We start from the raw sequence: 22,561 nt of genomic DNA on the forward strand, positions 1-22,561 counted from the left end.
TTTGCAACGTGTCTTTTCCAACCAAAAAATTTTGGAATTGTGTGTGTGTTTATTGATATTTTAAAGTGTGTTTTTGTGTGTTTATTATTTATTTACTAGCCTCCACCACACTCCGGGGCAGAGAGTTCCACTGCTGAACAGCTCTCACAGTCAGGAGGTTCTTCCTAATGTTCAGGTGGAATCTCCTTTCTTGTAGTTTGAAGCCTTTGTTCCACTGCGTCCTAGTCTCCAGGGAAGCAGAAAGGAAGCTTGCTCCCTCCTCCCTATGACTTCCTCTCACGTATTTATACATAGCTATCATGTCTCAGCCTTCTCTTCTTCAGGCTAAACATGCTCAGCTCTTTAAGCCACTCATCATAGGACTGGTTCTCCAGACACTTGATCATTTTAGTCACCCTACTCTGGACATACTCCAACTTAGAGTCAACATCTCCCCTATGACTTCCCCTCAGATCTTGATCCATGGCCCTCATCATGTCTCCTCTCCGCATTCTCTTCTGAAGGCTAAACATGCCCAACTCTTTAAGCCGCTCCTCATGGGGCTTGTTCTCCAGACCCTTGATCCTTTGAGTTGCCCTCTTCCCCTGGACACATTCCAGCTTAGACTCAACATCTCCCTTCAACTGTGGTGCCCAGAATTGGATACAGTGTGATTCCAGGTGTATTCTTTGCTCCTGTTCCATTGTTTCTTTGGCAGGACTTGGAGTAGAGCAGGCCTGGGTAATAGTATGATAGCTGGGTCCGAAAGCACCGGGCATTACGCTGTTTCTGCTTCACTCCTTCAGGAGTGCTGTTTGCGCAACACAGAACGGAACACGTGACCGAGATAGATATAATAGAAGTAATATAAGACATTTAATGGTAAAACCCGAACCCTAACCCTTACGGTAAACCCTACCCTAACCCAAACCCTGAACCTTACCCTACCTTACCCTAACCCTATTCACAACTGTTGCGGAATGTGTGTAACGCTCGGGGCTTCCGGACCCAGCCATCATACTTGACTTGGCTGACTTGGTCACAGTAGTCCACAGTGTGGTTACATCCTGTATAGACTACTGCAATGCACTCTATGTGGGGTTGCCTTTGAAGACTGTTTGGAAGCTTCAAATGGTTCAACTTGCAGCAGCCAGGCAGTTAATAGGAGTGGCGCTCAGGGAGCACACAACTCCTCTGTTGCGCCAGCTCCACTAGCTGCCAGTTTGCTTCTGGACACAATTCAAAGTGCTGGCTTTAGCCTTTAAAGTTGTAAATGGTTCTGGACCAGCTTACCTATCCGAATATATCGCGCCTTATGAACCATCTAGGACACTAAGGTGTTCTGGTGAGGCCCTGCTCTCAGTCCCACCTTCCTCACAGAGGGGGTTGGCGGGGACAAGAGACAGGGCCTTCTCAGTGGTGGCCCCTCGACTGTGGAACGCCCTACCCAGAGATATAAGAGTGCCCTCCTCCTTCCTGACTTTTCAAAGAAAGGTTAAAACCTGGCTTTTTGCGTAGGCTTTTGTTAATCCAGCATAATTATACGTAATCATGGAACGGCCTGACGATGCAATTGAATAACAATTTTAACATAGAGACGCTCACGATAATGTTTTTATGGCTTTGTACGGTTTTTATATTTTACTCAAATGTTATTAACAGTATTTTATGATTGTTTTATTTGTTGAGGCATCGAGGTTGCCAACTGTGAACTGCTCTGACAAATATGGTAAATAAATACTATCACCCAGATTGGGCCTACTTGGGCCTTCCCTCAATCCCTATCATTCCTCACAGCCTCAGGCCCTTTTCTTTCCCGCCTAAACACCTGAGGGGGGAAAGGAAGGCACCTGAGGCTGTGAGAAATGTTAAGCCCCTTTCTTCTTACCTCAGCCTCTTAATCGGGAAAGGAAAGGGCCTGAGGCTGTGAGGAATAGTAGGCTCCTTTCTTATTACCTCAGCCACTTAAGCGGAAAAAGAAAGGGCCTGAGGCTGTGAGGAATGGTAGGCCCCTATCTTTTTTACCTCAGCGCTTAAGTGGGAAAGGAAGGGGCCTGAGGCTGTGAGGAATGGTAGACCCCTTCCTTTTTCCCCTCAGCAGCTTGAGCAGGAAAGGAGAGGGCCTGAGGATGTGAGGAATGGTAGGCCTTGAGGCTGTGAGGAATAGTAGGCCCTGAGGCTATGAGGATCGGTAGGCCCCGAGGCTGTGAAGAACGGTAGGCCCCTTCCTTTTCCCCTTAGCCGCTTAAGTGGGAAAGGAAGGGGCATGAGGCTGTGAGGAATGGTAGGTCTTGAGGCTGTGAGGAATTGTAGGTCCTGAGGTTGTGAGGAATGGTAGGCCCCTTTCTTTTTACCTCAGCCACTTAAGCGGGGGGGAAAGGCCTGAAGCTGTGAGGAACAGTAGACCCCTTCCTTTTCCCCCTCAGCCGCTTAGACAGGAAAGGAGAGGGCCTGACACTGTGAGAAATGGTAGACCCCTTCCTTTTCCCCCTCAGCTACTTAAGCGGGAAAGGAGAGGCCCTGAGGCTGTGAGGAATGCTAGGCCCCTTCCTTTTCCCCCTCAGCTGCTTAAGCAGGAAAGGAGAGGCCCTGAGGCTATGAGGAACGGTAGGCCCTTATCTTTTTACCTCAGCTGCTTAAGTGGGACAGGAAAGGCCCTGAGACTGTGAGGAATGGTAGGCCCCTTTCTTTTTACCTCAGCTGCTTAAGCAGGAAAGGAGAGGGCCTGAGGCTGTGAAGAATGGTAGGCCCCTTTCTTTTTACCTCAGCCGCTTAAATGGGACAGGAAAGGGCCTGAGGCTGTGAAGAATGGTAGGCCCCTTTCTTTTTACCTCAGCGCTTAACCAGGAAAGGAAGGAGCTTGAAGCTGTGAGGAATGGTTGGCCTCTATCTTTTTACCTCAGCGTTTAAGTGGGAAAGGTAGGAGCCTGATGCAGTGAGGAATGGTAGGCCCCTATCTTTTTACCTCAGCCGCTTAAGTGGGACAGGAAAGGGCCTGAGGCTGTGAGGAACGGTAGGCCCCTTCCTTTTTACCTCAGCCTCTTAAGCAGGAAAGGAAGGAGCCTGAGGCTGTGAGGAATGTCAGGCCTTGAGGGAAGGCCCAAGTAGGCCTGTGCCTTTAACGGTCGGGGAGGCAGAGGCCTAGTCCCGCCTCTTGCCTTTGTGGAAGGAAGGGAGAAGAAGGGCGAGGGAGGTGTTGGAGCATGGCTGCGGGCCTGGCGGGGAAGCTGTGGGCGCCTGCTGCGGCTGTGCTCTCCTCCTTCGCCTTGGGTGCCCTTTGGGGCCGAGGGAAGGCAGTCAAGGAGGCGGAGGAAGAAGGGAGAGCGTGTTCCCAGGCGGGCCTGTGGGCCTGGCTTCCCTCCCTGGCCGCCTCCTCTCCCTTGAGCGTGGACGTCTTGTCCAAGTACGGTTCCCCGGGCTTCCTCCCTCTCCGCCTGAGGGACTCCTTCGCCCTGTGCTACGACCCTCGAAGCCGGAGCGCGCTGTGGGTGATGGAGAGGCTGCGGCCTGGCGGAGGGGAGGCGGACCGTGCGCTGTGCCGCTTCCACGCCGATCCCGAGGCCCACCCCTTCCACCGCGCCACCCACGAGGACTACCAGGGCAGCGGGTTCCACAAGGGACACCTGGCCGCCGCCGCCAACCACCGACACAGCCAGGACGCCATGCAGAGCACCTTCTGCCTCGCCAACGTCGCCCCTCAGGTGAGCAGGAGGACATAGAGAGACATAAATCAAACCTGCAGGCCCTTCCCACTGCTGTAGGTAGATACAGATGAGGGAAACTTCCACACAGCCCCTCCTCCTGCTGTAGGTATATAGAGATAAGGAAACTGCCAAACTAAACAGACCTATAAGTGTAAAGGTAAAGGTTTCCCCTGACATTAAGTCCACTCGTGTCCATCTCTGAGCTTGGTGTTCATTGCCATTTCATCTGTGCTGACGATCGTGCCATCACCACTCAAGCAGGGAGCTTTGAGATGTGGGTTGTTGTAGGTTTTTCCGGGCTATATGGCCATGTTCTGGAGGCAATTTTTCTCCTGACGTTTCACCTGCATCTATGGCAAGCATCCTCAGAGGTAGTGAGGTCTACAATTGTTCTTAGAGGTAGTGAGGTCTACAATAGACCAGCAGGTCTATTTTAATTATTGTATTGTTTTTCATAGAATCATAGAGTTGGAAGAGACCTCATGGGCCATCCAGTCCAACCCCCTGCCAAGAAGCAAGAATATTGCATTCAAATCACCCCTGACAGATGGCCATCCAGCCACTGCTTAAAAGCTTCCAAAGAAGGAGCCTCCACCACACTCCGGGGCAGAGAGTTCCACTGCTGAACGGCTCTCACAGTCAGGAAGTTCTTCCTCATGTTCAGATGGAATCTCCTTTCTTGTAGTTTGAAGCCATTGTTCCATTGCGTCCTAGTCTCCAGGGAAGCAGAAAACAAGCTTGCTCCCTACTCCCTGTGGCTTCCTCTCACATATTTATACATGGCTATCATATCCCCTCTCAGCCTTCTCTTCTTCAGGCTAAACATGCCCAGCTCCTTAAGCCGCTCCTCATAGGGCTTGTTCTCCAGACCTTTTATCATTTTAGTCGCTCTCCTCTGGACACATTCCAGCTTGCTTTAAGTGTTTTTTGCAATAAAAATAAGATATGTACAATGTGCATAGGAATTCATGCTTTTTTCAAATTATAATCCGGCCCTCCGACAGTTTGAGAGGTTGTGACCTGGCCCTCTGTTTAAGAAGTTTGAGGATCCTTGATCTAAAGCTTTGGAGAGCTTCTGTTCAGCCATTTCAAAGCTCCCTGCTTGGGCGGTGATGGCACAATCGTCAGCATAGATGAAATTAAATCCTTCATAGACCCATAAGTCAAACCAGCAGGTCTATAGAGTTGAGGGAACTGCACACAGCCCCTCCCCCTGCTGTAGGTATATAGAGATAAGGAAACTGCCAAACCAAACAGACCTATAAGTCGGTTGTTGTAAGTTTTTTCAGGCTATATGGCCATGTTCTAGAGGCATTCTCTCCTGACATTTCGCCTGCATCTATGGCAAGCATCCTCAGAGGTAGTGAGGTCTGTTGGAACTAGGAAAATGGGTTTATATATCTGTGGAATGACCAGGGTGGGACAAAGAACTCTTGTCTGTTGGAGCTAGGTGTGAATGTTTCAACTGACCACCTTGATTAGCATATAAATGGTCTGACAGTGCCTACAGCAAACCATTGTCATATACTGTCATATAATGTGGGGAATCTCCTCAATGCGGGAATGTGTTTTGCCTCCAGGATCCTCACCTGAACCAGAACGCCTGGAACAACTTGGAGAAATATTGCCGGAGTTTGACCAAATATAACCAGAGTGTGTATGTCTGCACTGGCCCGCTTTTCCTACCCAGGTGACGGTCATTTATGTGCTCTATTATTATTATCAGTCTGAATTCGGAAGTCCCAGGGTAGCTTGAAGTGTTAATTTTCCGCAGCGTTTTCCAGCTTGTGATCCCATCAGTTCTTTGTCGCAGGCAGATAGTATTCGTGGCACAAGTTCCAATGAATCATCTTAGCAACAAATATATTATTATTATTATTATTATTATTATTATTTTATATAACTAGAGCAAAATGTGCTGCGAACACTGAATACAAAGTGTTTGCAGCTTAATAAACTTTCCCCATCTTTGTATGACAGAGCCAATTAGGAAATGTCATTGATAACCCAGCAACAATTATTATTATTATTATTATTATTATTATTAATGTTATAGAACTAGAGCAAAGTGTGTGGTAAATACTGAATACAAAGTGTTTACACTTTCCCCATCTTTTATGACTGAACCAATTAGGAAATGTCATTGATAACCCAGCAACAAATGTATTTATTATTATTATGATTATTGGTGTTGTTCTTCCTGCAGGATGGAGGCTGACGGGAAGATGTATGTGAAGTACCAGGTGATTGGGAAGAACCATGTGGCGGTGCCCACGCACTTCTTCAAGGTGGTGCTCCTGGAGAAGGCCTCTGGGGAAGTGGAGCTGCGCTCCTACGTCATGCCCAACGCTCCGGTGGACGAGAAGCTCCCCTTGGAGCGCTTCCTGGTCCCCATCGAGAGCATCGAGCGAGCGTCCGGCCTCCTCTTCGTCCCCAACATCCTGAAACGCACGAGCACCTTGAAAACCATCACCGCTGGGAACCAGAGCTAAAGGTGCATCCTTTTCTCTTTTGGAATTTCAGTGTTTATTTACAAACTAGCTGTACTTGCCACAGGTTGCTGTGGCCAACCTTCCCTCCCTCTTTCTCTCCTTCCTTCCTTCCTTCCCTCCCTTTTTTTCTTTCCTTCTCTTCCTCTTCCCTTCCTCTTTCCCCCCTTTCTTCCTTCTCTACCGATTCTTGGACTGCAACTCTCAGCAGTCCTCCTGATCTATCTACCTACCTATTTATCTCTATCTAATCTATCTATCTGGAGGATTGCAGGGAGTTGCAGACCATAAATTGGAAATATGCCAGGATTGGGATGCTCTCAAAGAAATCCAAGGAGAAGAGAGCTTGCATCTTGGAAGCAGTGCATTTGGAGCATCCTCCTCTCCTAAAGGGCCTGATCTAGAGGATGCTGGGAGCTGTAGAGAGAGATGCTCTTACATTTACACAAATGACCAGCCACTGCCAGAAGGCATAGAGAGTTTCATCTATGCTGACGATTGTGTCATCACCACACAAGCAGGGAGCTTTGAAATGACTGAACAGAAGCTCTCCAAAGCTTTAGATGCTCTTACATTTACACAAATGACCAGCCACTGCCAGAAGGGACAGAGAGTTTCATCTATGCTGGCGATCATGCCATCACCGCTCAATCAGGGAGCGTTGAACAGAAGCCCTCCAAAGCTTTAGGTGCTCTTGCATTTACACAAAAGACCAGTCACTGCCAGAAGGGATAGAGAGTTTCATCTATGCTGATGATCGTGCCATCACCGCTCAAGCAGGGAGCTTTAAAATGGTTGAACAGAAGCTCTCCAAAGCTCTAGGTGCTCTTATAGTTTCATCTATGCTGATGATCGTGCCATCACCACTCAAGCAGGGAGCTTTGAAATGGTTGAACAGAAGCTCTCTGGAGCTTTAGGTGCTCTTACATTTACACAAATTACCAGCCACTGACAAGGGATAGAGAGTTTCATCTATGCTGATGATCATGACATTACCCCCAAGCAGGGAGCTTTGAAATTGCTGCTCTCCAAAGCTTTAGATGCTCTTACATTTACACAAATTACCAGCCACTGCCAGAAGGGACAGAGAGTTGAACAGAACCTCAGGCAAGTTTCACTCCAATAGCTTTAAAAATAAAGGAGAAAGAGCCCCTGAAGTTTCCCCAATTAGAGTAAATATAATAGTAACAAAATTCCGTTACTTTTGTTATAGTAACAAAATTTCTCACTAACTATACTTTAGAAACACTTTAGAAACTAAATGCCTGCGCTCCGTAGTTTTGTAATGGCTTTTGAACCATTTTAATGGATTGCACATCCCTAGTAAACAGGTATTGTAAAAAAAAAAAAAAGAGATTCAGAACAAAACAGTCTTTATTTTGGTCAGATTCTCCACTTTCTGGGTTTTGGCGAAAGCCTGCCATCTTGGAAAATGAACGAGAGGGAAAAGGAAGACTGCAATCTGCTCCTGATCATTGTCTTGCTGCTCTTTCGTGGGCTTTTCCTTTCCAAATCTTATGAATTACTGACTTCTTTCAGACCGCCGCCATCGACTCCCTTTGCCGCTTCTGCAATCTTAGGCCTCAGCGCAGAGAGAGAGATGAGCATCGCCTCCTAGAAGGGGATCCAAGAGAGAGGAGGGTTGAGTCATCAGCCACCAACAAGGTTTAAAGGCTGTTGTTGAGCTGCCAGGAACCATTTTGATCCTAAACTGCAATGAACCAGGCCATTTCCAAAAACTATGAAAAATAAAAACCTGGGAAGTATCCAAATGCCCTTTTGCAGTGCTGATTTTGCAAAGAAGATGGATCAAGAGAGATTTTTAGATTTTGAAATGCAAAACAACTAGAAAATCCAAGGTCATTCATTTACAGGAGACACCACCAAAGCCAGAAAACATCAGAGAACAATGGCTTCAAACTACATGAAAGGAGATTCCATCTGAACATGAGGAAGAACTTCCTGACTGTGAGAGCCGTTCAGCAGTGGAACTCTCTGCCCGGAGCATGGTGGAGGCTCCTTCTTTGGAAGCTTTTAAGCAGAGGCTGGATGGCCATCTGTCAGGGGTGATTTGAATGCAATATTCCTGCTTCTTGGCAGAATGGGGTTGGACTGGATGGCCCAGGAGGTCTCTTCCAACTCTAGGATTCGATGATTCTTGGGCTTTCTATGTAAACTACTGTTCCAAAAAGAACAACAGCTTGTATTGGGGCCAGGCTGTAGCACTGCTGGTTAATCGCCAGCAGCAATAGATCACTGCCGACCAGAAGGTGGCAAGTTCAAAGTCTGAGTTGGATTGAGCACCCGACTGTTAAGGCTAGCTTACTGACCACCTATTTATTTACTTCATTTATATACCGCTTTTCTCAGCCCTTAGGCAACTCAAAGTGGTTAACAGCAGCAATTTCAATGCACACATTACAAAACCATTGGAACATTTAAAAACAATAGCATAACAACAATTAAACATCAATATGACAAATCATTCGCGTCTCATCAATAGAATCAGAATCCAATCTCATCATCCGTTACTCCGTGTTCCTGTAATCAATTACACTGCCTAATCGAATGCCTGTTCGAACAACCAGATCTTCACGTTCCTCCAAAATGGCAATAAGGAGGGAGCCGATCTGATATCTGTAGGAAAGGCGTTCCACAGCCAAGGGGCCACCACTGAGAAGGCCCTGTCTCTCGTCCCCGCCAGGCGTGCTTGTGATGCCGACGGGACTGAGAGCAGGACCTCCCCAGATGATCTTAATGTCCTAGCTGGTTCATAGGAGGAGATGCATTCGGACAGGTAAGTTGGGCCAGAACCATTTAGGGCTTTATAGTCCAATGCCAGCACTTTGAATTGTGCCCGGTAGCAGACTGGTAACCAGTGGAGCTGGCGCAACAAGGGAATCGTGTGCTCCCTGAGTGCTGCTCCTGTTAGTATCCTGGCTGCCGAGCGTTGGACCATTTGAAGCTTCCGAGCAGTCTTCAAAGGCAACCCCACATAGAGAGCATTGCAGTAGTCTATACAGGAAGTAACCAGAGCGTGGACTACCGTGGCCAAGTCAGACTTCCCAAGGTACGGGCGCAGCTAAGCCGTTCAAAAAGAGCTGAGCTGTGAGTAGAGAAATTATGGACTGTTTACAGCGGGGAGGTATTTTTACGATACCATAAAAATGCTGGCGATCAAACCCAAGGAGGAAATACTACAATCTGCTTGGCGTCATAGCGGATGAAGCAACAGCACCCTCCTGTGGCCGGTATTGAGCATAACCTCCAGGCGCCGAAGTTGGGAAAAATACACCAAAATACATCTATCTGTCTGTCTTGTATGTGTAAAAACAGCATTGAATGTCTACTGTGTATATGTGTATCATGATCTGCCCTAACTCCCCTTTGGGGTGAGAAGGGTAGAATATAAATACTGTATATAAATAGAAATAAATAAAATGATATATAATAATAAACTTTATTTATTTATTTATTTATTTGCTTTATTTCTATACCGCATTTTTCAGCCCAAACAGGCGACTCAATGCGGTTTACATGGTACAATTATCAAACCGTGTCAGTGCAATTAAAACATAACAATGCAACAAACAGGATCAACAGCATCAATCCACAACAATTAACAATCAAACAAGACAAATCAACAAAACAGACATAACATAACGCCTCAGTTGAAATCAGATCCGTTCTCATAATCCTTATGCCATTCCTATGTTCCATTTACTGTCTTCCTTTGATTGGTTGCACTGCTTAACCAAACGCTTGTTCATAAAGCCAGGTCTTAACCATTCTCCGAAACGTCAGCAACGAAGGTGCCTGTCTGATGTTTACCAGTAAGGCATTCCATAGCCGAGGGGCCACCACTGAGAAGGCCCTGTCTCTCGTCCCCGCCAAGCGTGCCTGTGACGCAGGCGGGATCGAGAGCAGGGCCTCCCCAGACGATCTTAATGTTCTAGTCGGTTCATAGGTGGAGATGCGTTCGGAGAGGTAAGTGGGGCCAGAACCGTTTAGGGCTTTATAGGCTAAAGCCAGCACCTTGAATTGTGCCCGGAAGCATATTGGCAGCCAGTGGAGCTGGCTCAGCAGAGGAGTGGTATGCTCCCTGAGTGCCGCTCCCGTTAGCAACCTGGCTGCCGAGCGCTGGACCATCTGAAGCTTCCGGGCAGTCTTCAAGGGCAACCCCACGTAGAGCGCGTTGCAGTAATCAATCCAGGATGTAACCAGAGCGTGGACTACCGTGGCCAAGTCAGACTTCCCAAGGTACGGGTGCAACTGCCGCACAAGTTTGAGTTGTGCAAATGCTCCCCTGGACATTTACTTGTATCTTGCTGACTCACAACAGTAGCAGTGCAAATGATAAATGGTGATAAAACTAACAAATCAATTTAAAATTAGATCAACAAAAATAACAATACATTTAATGGAATGCCAACTTTTTAACTTTGTGTTTTCTCAAATACATTACAATTTTAAATAGGTTGGTTCGCTTCTGACATGATAAATAAATAAATATTATTATATTCATTCATACCCTGCTTGACATAAAAGCATCAGCATCGCCACATTAACCATCCAAATACATAAACATTAAAGCAGGATTAAATAGAACTCGTATTTTTAAATATCCCGCAGTGAAAAATCATGAAAAGGCCAAATACCTCGGTCCGGATGGTCCGGCTCCCTTGCCCTGGGCAGGTGTTGAGGTACAAGTCGAACAAGGTGCTGGGATCGCTGACTTCCAAATGGGGATCCGCATCGACGGCGGCTTCCAAGCCTTGCAGGCCCCCAAAGACAATCAAAGCGTGCCTGGGTTGAAAGAGCAGGGAGGAAAAAGGCAGCTGAAGCCATCTTGCAAAAGAAGAAAAACAAACCCACTGACCAGTCATCACCAGTCGAAAACTACGACGCACAACTATATACCTGAAGGATATGACTCACAATTGTATTTACTCAAATCTATAGTATTTGGGCAAAATTAGGGTGTGCATTCGATTTGCATCATACAGTCCTCTTAGCGCTGAGCCAAAGCCAAAAGGGGAAGCTGCTTTGAAGCTGCAAGGCCATTCAATGCTAATCCAGCTGGCCAATGGCAACATTCACACTTGCCTCTTAACAGACAAGAGTTCCTTCTCCCACCCGAGACATTATTCCACAGGGAGATAGATAGGTAGGTAGGTAGGTAGGTAGAAACCCCACCTGCCCAGTTTCCAAAAGATCGCTCAACCTCTGAGGATACCTGCCATAGATGTGGGTGAAACGTCAGGAGAGAATGCTTCTGGAACATGGCCATACAGCCCGGAAAACTCACAGCAATCCTATTATTATTATTATATAATATTCACGTGAGGAGAGAATGCTTCTGGAACATGCACATACAGCCCAGAAAACTCACAGCAATCCAATAATAATAATAATAATAATAATAATAATAATAATAATAATATATTCAAATGATGCAATATAATAATAATAATAATAATAATAATAATAATAATAATAATTCTAGACGCTTGGGAAGTGTTCGACTTGTAATTTTATGATACGAAACCCAGCATATAGATCTCTTTTGCTGTGACATACTGTGCTTTTGTGTACGTAAAATAATAATAATAATAATAATAATAATAATTGGATTGCATAATTTGAAAATACATCACACAGTCCTAGACACTTGGGAAGTGTTCGATTTCTGATTTTGTGATAAAAAAATCCAGCATATAGACCTCGTTTGCTGTGTCATACTGTGTTTTTGTGTCAGTAAAATAATAATAATAATAATAATTATTATTATTATTATTATTATTTTACTGACACAAAAACACAGTATTACACAGCAAACAAGATTATTATTATTATTATTATTATTATTATTATTATTGGATTGCATCATTCAAAAATACATCACACAGTCCTAAACCCTTGGGAAGTGTTCGACTTCTGATTTTGTGATACGAAACGCAGCATATAGATCTCATTTGCCGTGACATACTGTGTTTTTGTGTCAGTAAAACAACAACAATAATAATGCTTTATTTATATCCCATCCTTTCTCCCAAAAGGTACTCGGTTCAATGCTTTAATGACTATGGCTCAATGCTATGCAGTCCTGGGATTTGTAGTTTGGTGAGGCATCAGCATCCTTTGGCAGAGAAGGCTCAAGATCTTGGAAAACTACACGATTTTATAACATTTCGTAACATTCATAACACTACCAGCATATTATACTATTGGTATTATGTAATATATTGTACTATATATTTCACATCCTGCTATACCACGTTTCAATGAATATCTCAGCATAGAGTCTCAACCCAGACTGGTGGTCACATAAACAACAAAGTTCCCGAAGTAGAACAATGATTTTCAAAGTCAGGACCGTAGAATGAAACAGGAAATCACACTTTCAAATCAGGAACAGATAATTTACCTGAAAGCAGGTAGGGCTGCTTGGTCCACCGAGGTCCCTCGTTCGGAGGTCCCAATGGAGAGGTCATAGCCGTCCTTGAAGGGGGATTCGGCAAATACGGCACCTGGGGAGTCATGGGGAGAGACCCCCCTCCGCCATTGGGATTAGAAGGCCACTTGAATGATGGGATGTGTCCAAGAAGGGTCTTAACCCTTTATTTTCAATGATACTGCCCATGTTTAATTCCATATCAACGATTGTAGACATGGAATATATACACATATCCTTGTACGTATGTGTGTATATATATAATAACACTTTATAATATAATATATTGTACATATTGCCCCAAAGAAAAGGGAAAATAATGCTTCCATTTGATGTTTGATGTTTTGTCTTATGTCTGTTATAACAGGCTGTGCTTTTTATTTAATTTTAGTTGGTTAAGTTATAATTTGTATTTATATGTTGGGTTGTATAAATTTTGTTGGCATGGATGTATTGTTGTTGTATTTGGGCACTGAATGTTTGCCTTTTATGTTTGGAATCCGCCCTGAGTCCCTTTGGAAGATAGAGCAGAATATAAATAAATTATTATTATTATTATTATTATTATTATTATTATTATTATTATTTTGATATTATAATGTAATACAATATAATACTACTACTAATAATACAATATTATAATTATATTTTTATATTACATGTAGTATTACTAATAATATTACAGTATAATGGTATAGTACAATATAGTAATACGTAACACTAATATTGTGCTATGGTAATAATATAATCTATATAAATAAAAATGTCATGTTCGTTTGTGGGATTAACAGAACACAAAAACCACTGGATGAATTGACACCAAATTTGGACACAAGATACCAAACAACCCAATGTATGTCCTTCACTCAAAAAAATGATTTTGTCATTTGGGAGTGGTAGTTGCTGGGATTTATAGTTCACCCACAATCAAAGAACATTCTGAACCCCACCAACAATGGAATTGAACCAAACTTGGCACACAGTTCTCCCATGACCAACAGAAAATACTGGAAGGTTTTGGTGGGCAGTGTCCTTTGGTTTTGGAGTTGTAGTTCACCTACATCCAGAGATCACTGTGGACTCAAACAAGGATGGATCTGGACCAAACTCTAACCGAACAGTCAATATGCCCAAATGTGAACACTGGTGGTGTTTGGGGAAAATAGAATCTTGACATTTGGGAGTTGTCGTTGCTGGGATTTATAGTTCACCTACAATCACAGAGCATTCTGAACCCCACCAACGATAGAATTGGGCCAAACCTCCCACACAGAACCCCCACTTGGGCCACAGCAATGCGTGGCAGGAAACGGCTAGTATATTATATTTACATATTATTTGTAAGCCGCTCTTGAGTCCCCTTTGGGGTGAGAATGGCGGCATATAAATGTCATAAATAAATAAAAAAGTAACTTTATTTATATTTATTTGTTTGTTTACTATATTTGTATACCGCTCTTCTTGGCCCTCAGGCGACTCAGGGCGGTTTACAGAGGCAACGATTTGATGCCCAAGAACATCATAAAACATTTAAAACATTAATACATAGTATAAAACCAAACAAAAGTAATAAAAACATAAGCCATTTGTGTCTCCTAATTAAAAACATCCATTTATAGTCCGCTCTATCGTCCCAAGAGGACTCAGGGTGGATCACAGTACACATTCCCGGCAAACATTCAATGCTGTTAGGACAGACTGGACAGAACAGACAGAAAAGATGTACGTTGCGTCAATGTCCAGTTTTTCAGTGCCTTTGGAGGTTGTGCTCAAATCCAGCCACAAGGGGGTGCTGTTGCTCCATCCTGTATAACGAAGAGCCATCGGGACTTCCTCTTTCCTTTCGGTCATTGGAAATTTTCTGGTCTTTTTCTTTTATGGTGTTGTAAAATACTTCCCCCGCTTTTTAACGGTACCTAATTTCTCTGCTTACAGCTCTAAGCTGTTTTTGAACTGCTTAGGTCAACAGTGAACAGTGAATATGAAGATTTCTACTTACTCAGGCTGGAAGCCAAGCGGACGGTGTATCCCCAATAAAGGTTGGACACAGTGCGGGGATGATGGGACGACACCACGGTCCCCTTCTGCGTTTTGCTCTCTGGAAGAGACATGGAGTATGGAAGGAAAAGAGTATAGGGAACATCAAAAAATACAAAGAGGATACCAAAGTGGAGCACCAGCTCATTAGCGATCAGAACGTGAAGTGCCGTGTGATGTGGCTGCCAAGAATTCAGCGCTTAAGAGGCAAATGTGCAGAGTCCAATCTTAAAAAATCACAAAAGGCTTATTTACAAGAATGAGAAATAACTGCATTTCTGAATAATCAAGAACTGGGTCTGAGTTACTCCAACACCCATCTCTTCTAAGGTTTCAAGAGAGGGAAAAACTCAATCACAACATCTCTTCTGACACAACACAAGCAGAGAGAGATCTCAAAGCACACAGCACAGGCTCTCCATACTAAAAGTGTAAGAAGGTAGAAGGCAGGTTCATTGTAAACAACCAATAAGAGCAGAAACAGAGAGGAGAGAAGAAATAAGAGACATGGGGAAGGAAACCCTTAGTCTATACTAAGCTCTAACTGCTCCTCGTTGAGGACTCGCGACTTGGGCAGTGTGGGATTGAATTCCAACACAAACAGCATTCAGTCTCCATAATGCATTATTTTCTTTGTCCCTTCTTTGAAAGGCAAGCATCAAATTTTTACAGTGTGATCTGATTGAGGTCCACCCAACATCAATCTTGTCAGGGCTAGCAGAAGTACCACGGAAGCACTGAATAATGGGCTCTGGAGTCACCGGTAAAAAGCAGGTTTCAGCTTTACTTGAGCAGTTCCAAAAACACAACATTCATCATGAACAGACACATGTGAAGAACACAGAACTAACAAGATAGGCACGAAAGCAAAACCACAGCTGGCAAGGAGTTATCTTTGACACTCCCTAATTCTTCACAAAGCAAGAACTTAGGGTCACAGGGTCACATTCTCATAGCTAGTTATTTTGCTGTTTTTAATCCTTCTGTGCAAACATACATCCTGGCAATACAATTCTATTACAATCACTATTCTTCTACATAAAATTACATTTAAACATAATCATACATGAAATACACAGTGACAAATCTGCACATGTAGAATTATAGAATTGGGAGAGACCCCCCCCCCCCCAATGCCATCCCCTAGTAACATCCGAAGCAAATACTGATACTATTATAATTATTATTACCTGGGTTCTGTTGCTCGTTGAGCTTCACAGTGACACGAAGGCCGGCCTCGAGCTGCTTATCTATCTGCACCTCCTGCAAGAAGAAAGGAAAACGCGATGCTCATAACAATAGCATTCTGCAAGTTGTCACTGTAAGGAAAATGTAGCTGCAAGGAAAAATATGGGGAGAGTCTTTTGTTTGCAAGTTACTCGTCCAAGAAAACGTCTGTTTTGTCATAAGGCTCACCTTCCGCATCCCGCAGTTCACAAAAGACCCTCGGCCGGGCTTGACTGGTCGGGCCAAGACCACTCCTTCACGGTATTGCGACTCCTCATCGATCCGCACGTGATGGGGGCTGTCTAAGGGGTTCAGAAGCCCTGGAAAACAGAATCACAACAATGTGTCTTCCAGTAACACGACTCCCAGCAGCTTCTTGCATCTGCGTATAGTTTGCTAATTGCATGGTTGCCATAGATAGGAAGGTGATAGGATAGGATAGAGCATGATGGGTTAGGGTTAGAAATGGAGATTGAGTGGAATGAGTGGCCAGTTGTATGTTTCTTGGCGCTGCTGGAAATGACAACCTTCTTCAAGCGATCTCTAGTAATGTTTATCTGATTTGAAATACTCAATATGCCCTAATGTGAACACAGATGGAGTTTGGGGAAAATAGACCTTGACATTTAGGAGTTGCAGTTACTAGGATCTATAGTTCACCTACAATAAAAGAGCATTCCGAACCCCACCAAAGATGGAATTGGGCCAAACATCTCACACACAACCTCCATGACCAACAGAACAATGACCAAACAGAACAACAGGACAATAATATGTTGCATGTTCCAGAGTAGGCAAACCAGACAATCTCTACATCAACACTGACAAAGAAACAACAAGAAATACTGTTTACCCACAACCATAAAGACATTGCATAGATTAGAAACCAACACTTTCTCATTACTTTATTTTCCAGCTCACCAGACTGGGCCACAGCAACGCGTGGCAGGGGACCGCTAGTATATTGTATATACATATAATACTGTAATAATGTAATTACAATAATGTAATACAATATAATACTACTACTAATAATGTGATAAAATATAATATTAATAATAATGTAACACAATATAATACCAATAATATAATGTAATACAATATAATGCAAATAATATTATTATACAATATAATACTAATACTAATAATGTAATACAATATAATAATAACAATATTATAATTATATATTTTATATTACATGTAATATTACTATTATAATATAATGGTATAGTACAATATAGTAATATATAATACCAATATTGTACTATGCTAATAATATAATATATTGGATGTATATATATCTTGTGAGCCGCTCTGAGTCCCCTTTGGGGTGAGAAGGGCGGCATATAAATGCCATAAATAAATAGATAGATAGATAGATAGATAGATAGATAGATAGAGGTAGGTAGGTAGGTAGCTCGATCAGGAGGACTGCTGGGAGTTGCAGTCCAAGAATAGGTAGAGAAGGAAGAAAGGGGAAGGGAAAGAAAAGGGGGAGGGAGGGAGGAAGGAAAGAGGAAGAGAAGGAAAATAAAAAAAGGTAGGAAGGAGGGAGGGAGGGAGGGAGGGAGGGAAGGAAGGAAGGAAGGAAGGAAGGAAGGAAGGAAGGAAGGAAGGAGAGAAAGAAAGAAGAGAAAGAGGGAGGGAAGGTTAGCTATAGGAACACATGGTGGGTACAGCTAGTATTATATATATATATTGAAAAATGTCAACAAAAGGCAGCCTGACACCTTTGCGGAGTTTTGGGACAGTGGAAAACATAATCTCTCTTTCAGACTCACCTGCAAATTGCAGGTCTTGGTGTTTGGGGAAAAAGGACTTGCGCAGGTATCTGTCGAAGAGAGAAGACAGCATATTGTTTTGGAAATATGGGGGGGATGCATAGGATATTTCATACATACCAATCCTCTGGAACTTACTGGGGACACTCCAAATACTGCAGGATGCGCGCCAACTGGACGCAGGCCTGGCCTCTGGCTTTCAGGCCTTCGAAGTCGCCTTCCACCGTCCTGGGAAAAAACAAAGGTGGCATCACAATGCAATGCAGCTCTGTCCACAAAAATGACCAAATCCCAGAAAGATCAGCCATGTTTAGGAATCAAGTGCTTTGAAATGACAATAGGATTAACACAGTTTGATGCCACTTAAAACTAAGTGTCCCATCAAGCTGCAACTCCCTTCATTCCATCACATGGCACCACGATAGTAGTAACATACAGCATTCTTTCTATGGTATAGATGCCTCCTAAGTATCCCACCAAACTACAACTCCCATCATTCCATTACATGGTAATAAAGTGCATTCTTTCTACAGTATAGATGGGTGGTCTTCCTGAAATCCAGACATGCGACATCCACGGCCTTCCGGGCATCTACCCAGCTTGTAACTCTATTCAAAAAAGGGATCAGATAAGTCTGGCATCACTTGTTTTTGAAGCGTGGTGCACTGGTTGCTAAGCCCTTTGTGCGACGGAATGACACAACAGAAGTTTTCAAGAGACACTAAAACACAGAGTCCCATCAGAGGAACCCCTCTATTCTGCCTTGGTTAGACCACACCTGGAATATTGTGTCCAATTCTGGGCACTACAATTGAAGAGAGATATAGACTCTAAGCTGGAAAGTGTGCAGAGAAGGGCGACTAAAATGATCAAAGGTCGGGAGAACAATCCCTATGAGTAGCGGCTTAAAGAGCTGGACATGTTTAGCCTGAAGAAGAGAATGCTGAGAGAGCTATGTATAAATATGTGAGAGGAAGTCATAGGGAGGAGGAGGGAGCAAGCTTGTTTTCTGCTGCCCTGGAGACTAGGACACGGGACAATGGCTGAAAACTTCTTGCTAATTCACAGTGGAAAACACCTTGAGAAAGGAAAGTAGAAGAAAACAGAAAGAAACTTCTGCCAATTGTGGAAACGATTGTCCTTTGTGGCCAACAAAAACTGGCTTAAAGAGGGAGCTGTTGTGCTCCAGAACCGGAATAACCCCCTAATTTTAAAACACCACACGCTGAGTAGGAAATCAATCGTTTTTTGTTGAAGATAAGTAAAAGCAGCAAAGTAGAAAAACACTTTAAGGGAATAGGTAAATCCAGTTAGGTAAGAAGATGAGCAGGAACAAATTAGTCCAAGGTATGGTTCAGCAAAGTTCAAAAACAAAGTCCAGACTTCACTAATAAAATCCAAAGAAACAGAGAAACATTGATCCAAGGCATGAATAGGTAATCACAAGTGATAAAAGAGTCAAACCATACAGCAAGAAATCTTCCAAGCAAGGCTTTCATGAGATGAGCAAGAACTTAGCACGATTCTAAAACGATGCTTCATCTGACTATATTTCCCATGGTTGGAACTTTATATCCTCACATTAAGCCATTCCAAGCACTCAGAAATTGGTTTCATTTTCCCTGAATGCCTCTCATCCTTATCTGTCGAAGCCTGGCCCAACACCGAAGGCCTTGGCTGAGCTGTCTATTTTGGCTAATTTCCACCCATCTGTCTATATGCTCATTAGTTTCTCTGGGTGCCGAGTTGTTTTCAAGCCCCAAATCCTGGGAACTCTCTGGCAGCAGTTCAGGGAGTAAACCATCATCCCTATACCCTGTAGGAACATTCTCATGGGAAACTACACTTTGAACCAGCGCCTCTATGTCATTCTCTGCATTAAGGACTTCCGGTGGAGGCAGCATGGAGGCTGCAGCAGCTTGCTGAGGCTCCTCGAGCTCCAAAGCTGAAACCTCACCTAAGGGGTCGGGGGAGTAATATCACCCCCCAACAACGACAGATAAAGTGTGTTGGCATTCCTCCAAGGCACGCAGCGAGGGGGGGTTTCCTTGGAAACCTCTACTGGCAACGAGAGACCTTGGAGATAAGACCCGGGATGAGGACGCCGACCTAAAGGGATGGTATTGCGGCTTACCGCCTCCATTAAGATTAATTAATTGGAGTTACAAAGAAACAAAAAGTAAAGAGAGATAAAGGAAACGGAGGGAAGAAAGAGCAAAGAGCAAAGAAAGGAAACTTGCTGAATAAGCTACCCATAGAGACTGGACATAAGAGTAAATTATTTGTTTGAATGGGAGCTCTTTGAAGTCGAACTATTTACAAACTACAAACTACAAATTACTCAAAATGATGGCGGCGTGGTAAGCAGCGAACCTTCTTCCCAGGGTAAGAGAGGGGCCTCAATTTACCATATTCTGGCTCTATTTCCCCTTTTGGACTCTTAAAAAACCGCCCCCACACAAACAGTAATTCCCAGGGTCACGAAAGTGAGCTTGGAGACCTGTTTCGGGGAGCATCGGAGAAAGAAGACGAACAAACGGGGAAGGAGGAAAGGAGAAGACAACTGGGCCACCGCCATTGTTGGCCCCAAGCTCCCTACCTCCCAGCTACTGGACCCCTTCTGGACCCCCTTACACCCTCCAGTCTCCAGCTTCGATAATCTTAGCTTGGACGTTGTACCTGGACGGAGAAGTGGAGGCTTTGTTCGGCTGCTTGGCTGCCCAGCGGGTTGGCAGACTGACCTCCGAGAGGGCTGTTTTCACCCACGCCGCCCCCTCCTGCTCGGCCCAGCCGGTTTGCGTTCCAGCTGCAGCCTCGGACATCTGGCTGCTTCAGCCGTGCGAGTCGGCTCCCCAGAAGAGAAGAGTGGAGGTGGAGCGAGGCCCACCTCTAGTTGGGTCCGAGCACGCTCCCTCCCAAACCACAGATTAGTCGACCGGAGCTTTTGGGGCCGGGATAACTCGCAGTTTGCTGGCCTTGTCGGCGTGCGGCGCCAGGACCCCGGGGTGGCTTGAGTTGCCGCCCCAGGTCTTGACGCGGCCGCCATCTTGGTTCGTGGTGCGGTTATCGCACCCCTCCAGAGCATCACTGGGGCCAACCTGTGTATGCCATCGACGCTACCAACTTTAGGCCAACGCTGTGCTGACCGACTTTGGTTGTCCGACGTGTGCTGACTAACTATCTATTGTGCCGACTACCTGTGCTGTTCAACCTATTGTGCCGACCGCTGTGCTGTTCAATTTACTGTGCTGTCCACCTGCGTGTCCATCCTTTACCATCGGGCCGATTTCGGCCGTTGATCATCCTTGCGGACACTAGCTTTATCTCCGGAAGGACCAATACCAATCCACCTTTTGATCCATTTTCAGTCATTCATTGCCTTGATTTTGTGTGTCTTAACATCTCTACCAACAGATTAGGTGGTGCTGTTATTTTGTACAATTCTAGCACTTTATATTATCAGCACCTTAATCCTTTAGCACTTTAAATTGTTATCCTGTACTGTATTGGTTACTATCCAGGTGCTAGTCCCTAGCTTCTGAAATTGGGGTTCCTCCATGACGCACCTTATTTTAGCACTTTAGAACAATCTCAATAACCTTTTGCACTTTAAGACCTGGGAGGTTGCTACAACCACTGGCTGCACTTTAAGAACTTTGGTAGCTTTAGTGTGAGCGTTACTATCCTCCTTTGCACTTTAAGAACTGTAAGACTTATACAACCACAAGCTGCACTTTACGAACTTTGGTAGCTTTATTGCGACTGCTAACATCTACCACCCATGCTAGTTCCGATCTCCTGGTATCTTGTAACACTGCTGTTAGCTGCCTGCGGGAGAGGTAAGGAGGGGAGTGAATTGGAGATCCCAGTGCGAGTTAAACCAGTGATAAATCATATAACCAGCAGTGAAGCATGGGGTGAAAATAGGAAGGTAGACTGCGTCATGGAGGAGGGAGGGTGTTCCATTGGTCGGGGAGCCCCCATAGAAGTCGTGGTGGGGATGGGGAGATACGGGAAAAGGAGACCTCGAATTCGGCCTAGGGATCGTACAACAACATTAGTAACTCCAACTCGGTCTCCTGATATGGTGAATTGGTGTAACCAGGTCGGCGGTCCCCCCGGATTGAAGGTGGTGCTGTTGAACGCCAGATCTGTCAATGGCAAAACAGCTTTCATCCAGGATTTAATCCTGGATGAACGGGCAGATCTGGCGTGCATCACGGAGACCTGGCTGGACGAAGCTGGAGGTGTGAATTTGACCCAGCTTTGCCCGCCAGGTTTCTCCGTGCAGCACCAACCAAGATCCGGGGGGCGGGGAGGCGGGGTTGCAGTGATCTATAGAGACTCCATTCTTCTGACCAGGGCCCCCATCCCGCAGTCAACAAATTTTGAATGCATCCACCTGAGGGTGGGTGACCGGGACAGATTAGGGATTCTGTTAGTTTACCGTCCACCTCGCTGCACTACAGACTCCCTGACTGAGCTAGCGGGGGTGATCTCGGACCTGGCATTGGAGTCCCAGCGGCTGCTTGTGCTGGGGGACTTCAATATCCACGCCGAGACCACCCTATCGGGAGCGGCTCAGGACTTCATGTCTACCATGGCAACCATGGGGCTGTCCCAACAGGTATCTGGCCCCACCCACAGTGCTGGACATACATTGGACTTGGTTTTCTGCCAGGGATGGGAGGAAGGTGGCGGTGTTGAGGAGTTATCCATCTCTCCGTTGCCATGGACCGACCACCACCTGGTCAGCTTTAGATTAACTGCACCCCCTAACCTCTGCAGAGGTGGAGGACCCATTAAGTTGGTCCGCCCCAGGAGGCTTATGGATCCGGATGGATTCCTGACGGCTCTTGGGGAATTTCCCGCCGCCTCGGTTGGTGATCC

At 44.9% G+C, this 22,561-nt stretch overlaps 2 protein-coding genes across 3 annotated transcripts in view; one reads left to right on the forward strand and one right to left on the reverse strand.

Annotated features, from left to right (window-relative positions):
* The first annotated feature begins 3,051 nt into the window (after positions 1-3,051).
* Positions 3,052-9,630, forward strand: ENDOG (endonuclease G). 2 transcript variants are annotated; one of them, XM_060757713.2, is made up of 4 exons: positions 3,052-3,680; positions 5,264-5,373; positions 5,890-6,177; positions 7,560-9,630. In XM_060757713.2, exons 1-3 carry the CDS (start codon positions 3,183-3,185, stop codon positions 6,173-6,175), a joined length of 894 nt encoding a protein of 297 aa, XP_060613696.2. In that variant the 5' UTR covers positions 3,052-3,182; the 3' UTR covers positions 6,176-6,177; positions 7,560-9,630. The 2 variants fall into 2 exon arrangements, with proteins under 2 accessions (XP_060613696.2, XP_067327891.1); XM_067471790.1 differs by having other exon boundaries at positions 3,055-3,680; positions 7,712-9,630.
* Positions 7,529-22,561, reverse strand: part of LOC132763875 (uncharacterized) — a 39,642-nt gene continuing 24,609 nt past the window's right edge. The window contains exons 20-27 of the mRNA XM_067472225.1: positions 17,810-17,899; positions 17,672-17,721; positions 16,080-16,210; positions 15,854-15,926; positions 14,626-14,724; positions 12,600-12,702; positions 10,831-10,978; positions 7,529-7,786 (exon numbers count right to left, since the gene is read on the reverse strand). Of these exons, the coding sequence (XP_067328326.1) occupies positions 7,688-7,786; positions 10,831-10,978; positions 12,600-12,702; positions 14,626-14,724; positions 15,854-15,926; positions 16,080-16,210; positions 17,672-17,721; positions 17,810-17,899 (793 nt within the window). The 3' untranslated portion in view covers positions 7,529-7,687. The remainder of the gene's footprint in view (positions 7,787-10,830; positions 10,979-12,599; positions 12,703-14,625; positions 14,725-15,853; positions 15,927-16,079; positions 16,211-17,671; positions 17,722-17,809; positions 17,900-22,561) is intronic.

The sequence above is a fragment of the Anolis sagrei genome, chromosome 11, assembly GCF_037176765.1.
Source record: "Anolis sagrei isolate rAnoSag1 chromosome 11, rAnoSag1.mat, whole genome shotgun sequence".
NCBI lineage: Eukaryota > Metazoa > Chordata > Lepidosauria > Squamata > Dactyloidae > Anolis > Anolis sagrei.

Excerpts from the sequence above, each read along its gene's own strand:
- ENDOG (XM_060757713.2), top strand. The coding sequence starts at position 3,183 with ATGGCTGCGGGCCTGGCGGGGAAGCTGTGGGCGCCTGCTGCGGCTGTG. Across the intron at positions 3,681-5,263 it reads TCGCCAACGTCGCCCCTCAG|GATCCTCACCTGAACCAGAA; the intron begins GTGAGCAGGAGG and ends TTTTGCCTCCAG. Across the intron at positions 5,374-5,889 it reads GGCCCGCTTTTCCTACCCAG|GATGGAGGCTGACGGGAAGA; the intron begins GTGACGGTCATT and ends TTCTTCCTGCAG.